General features: G+C 48.9%; 1 protein-coding gene across 1 annotated transcript in view; it reads right to left on the bottom strand.

The window, feature by feature from the left end:
- Positions 1–2,391, bottom strand: part of CCDC30 (coiled-coil domain containing 30) — a 43,656-nt gene that overhangs the window by 31,817 nt on the left and 9,448 nt on the right. Inside the window, exon 3 of the mRNA XM_017832024.1 lies at positions 2,182–2,326. Coding sequence (XP_017687513.1) covers positions 2,182–2,326 — 145 coding nt within the window. The remainder of the gene's footprint in view (positions 1–2,181; positions 2,327–2,391) is intronic.

Below are 2,391 nucleotides of genomic sequence, written 5' to 3'. Positions count from 1 at the left end.
AAAATAAAATAAAATAAAATAAAATAAAATAAAATAAAATAAAATAAAATAAAATAAAATAAAATAAAATAAAGAAAATAAAAGGCAAAGAACCTCTTCACAGAATCACAGAATTGGTTGGGTTGGAAGAAGATCTTGAAAATCTCCTCGTTCCAACCCTCAATTTCCACCAAAGGGAATATTTTACTGAAAAGACACCTGAGTATTTTACTGAAGAGCCTCGCTGATAAAATTCTAGCTGTTCTCCACTTACAAACATCCTAAATTGTCCCTCTTTTCCCATTCCTTTCTCTCCAGCTGCTTTCAGGGCTGATCCTACAAGGACAATAAAGGCAGCCCAGTTCTGCTTCTGAGCCCCAAACCCTGCAACATCCTTTATACCCTTTATTAAACACATTCCAAGCCCCCAAAACCCCACTAACTGGGCTCAAATTGGCCCCAAACAACCACATCCACTCCCTCTAACACAAACAAGTTATCCCTGAAGCAAAATGCCTTGTTTTAGTAAAGGTCTTTTAGCAAAGATCAGCGATTTCTTTGAGGGTTTTTCTTAGCAAATAAATTTATTTACAGAGCCATTGGCTCTGAATTGGTCAGGAGGAGAAGCAGAGATCCAGCACCGGGGACACCCCTGAGATGTCACACTCCTTTTGCACACCCAGCACAACAAAACCCCACAGACATAAAGCATCAAACCCTTACTCACAGTTGGCAAGGCCTCGTATTCATCTGACACTCCAGGAGATCATAAAGCTCAGGGAACGTGCAGGGAATGATCCCTGAGGGTCCCAGGCTGGAGCTGCTCCGTGTGCTGGAGCTGCCACTGCAGGCTCACCCCCTCCCTGGGGACACGTGGATCAATCCACACATCCAGCCTGGCATTGAAGGGCTGGGTGTGATGGGGTTGGAGGCTGGGGAGGAGCTGCCAGGTCCTGGAAGCTCCTGGGGTGAGGTCCAGGGCCTCACACACAGCACCAGGACCTGCCACTCTCCCCTAAACCTGAACCTGGAGTCTCCTGGAGTGACTTGGTCTCACGTGGGGCTGGGATGTGGCATCTCACCCCAGTTTGCTGCTCTGCACTGGAATTCTGCACCACAGGTTCAGGGATGTGAGGTGATGGGTAAAGTTAAACCCAGAGAGGATTCAGAATTTAAGGTAAAAGGTACCTGCAACTCCCTGGATGGACAGAGGGCGAGATGCTCCTCAGCACAACCATAACCATCTGCTCAGAGGAACAGAAGGGAGTGAGGGACCAGGTGGAGAACATGTGGCCTCCTCCATTCTGATCCCAGCAGAATGGGAGAACGTTGCAGGACTGAGACTGTGGCTGACAAGGGACAATCAGGATGTTCTGCTGCCACAGCCACAACCACATCCAAGCCCCTCCTCAGGTGCCAAACCCCCTCCCACTGGGTACACCCATCAGAAGTAAAAAAGTCTTTATGACTAGAGCCACTCCAACTCCACCCAAACAAAAAGAAAATGAGCAAAAATCTGAACTCCCACCTTTCACATGACAGGGACAATGAAAGGAACCCCCCCCCAAAAAAAGCAGCCATACCCCTGTGTCCAGCAAAGCACCTGGACCACTCTGAGAGCAGCTTTACCACATCTCCCTCCACAAAACTGTTCCCTTCCACAGTATTTCAGTACATATAAATATTTCAGTATTTATAGAAAAATACTAAAAATAAATAAGGGCTAGTCAGCAACAGTTATCTCAGAAATGAGGTGAAGGGACACAATCTAAGCAGTCACTTCATCACTGCTGCTCTTGCCAAGGGCTCCCAAAGAGGCAACATTCCCAAAGTGCATGTGGAGAAGCCCGGGATGGGGACTCCAGCAAAACCTGTGCACATGGTATTTCAGCTACTCTGTTCCTGTACCGAGTCCTCATTCCCTCTCCATCCCCTCCTAGGGCAGGAATTTCTCCCTGTGGAGGAGCCAGGGAGAGGAATTCAGTCCAGATCTGGTTCTCACGGATCACAGAGCCCCCGTCTCAGAATGAATGGATTTGTAACTGTTAATTATTGCATTCCCATCTCCTAAGGAGCAGGCTAACACCTGATTTTCCCACATTCCAAGCAGGAGGGACTGCCCCCCCCTCCCCAGAGGTGGGGAGGTGACCTTACCCTGAGTGGGCTGGGCTGAGAACAACCAGGAATTAGGAGTGGCTTTACCTGCTGCACTCTGCTCCTTGCTCGGTGCATCCAACTCCTCTGTCACCCCCTGGAGCTCTTCCTGGGCCACCATCAGCCTCTGGGGAGCACCATCCAGATCTCCCACAGCTCCTGCAGGTTCCCTCTCCAACTCTTTCCTGCAGAACTGAAGCACAAGGGTTAATGTTCCCCCGGAAATGAGAAAACCCTGGGGAGATGGGAAGGAGGCAA

Source organism: Lepidothrix coronata, unplaced genomic scaffold (genome assembly GCF_001604755.1).
Source record: "Lepidothrix coronata isolate B3197 unplaced genomic scaffold, Lepidothrix_coronata-1.0 Scaffold198, whole genome shotgun sequence".
Classification (NCBI taxonomy): domain Eukaryota; kingdom Metazoa; phylum Chordata; class Aves; order Passeriformes; family Pipridae; genus Lepidothrix; species Lepidothrix coronata.
Note: the sequence above shows the minus strand (reverse complement) of the source record. Positions and strands in the feature narration are given on the sequence as shown.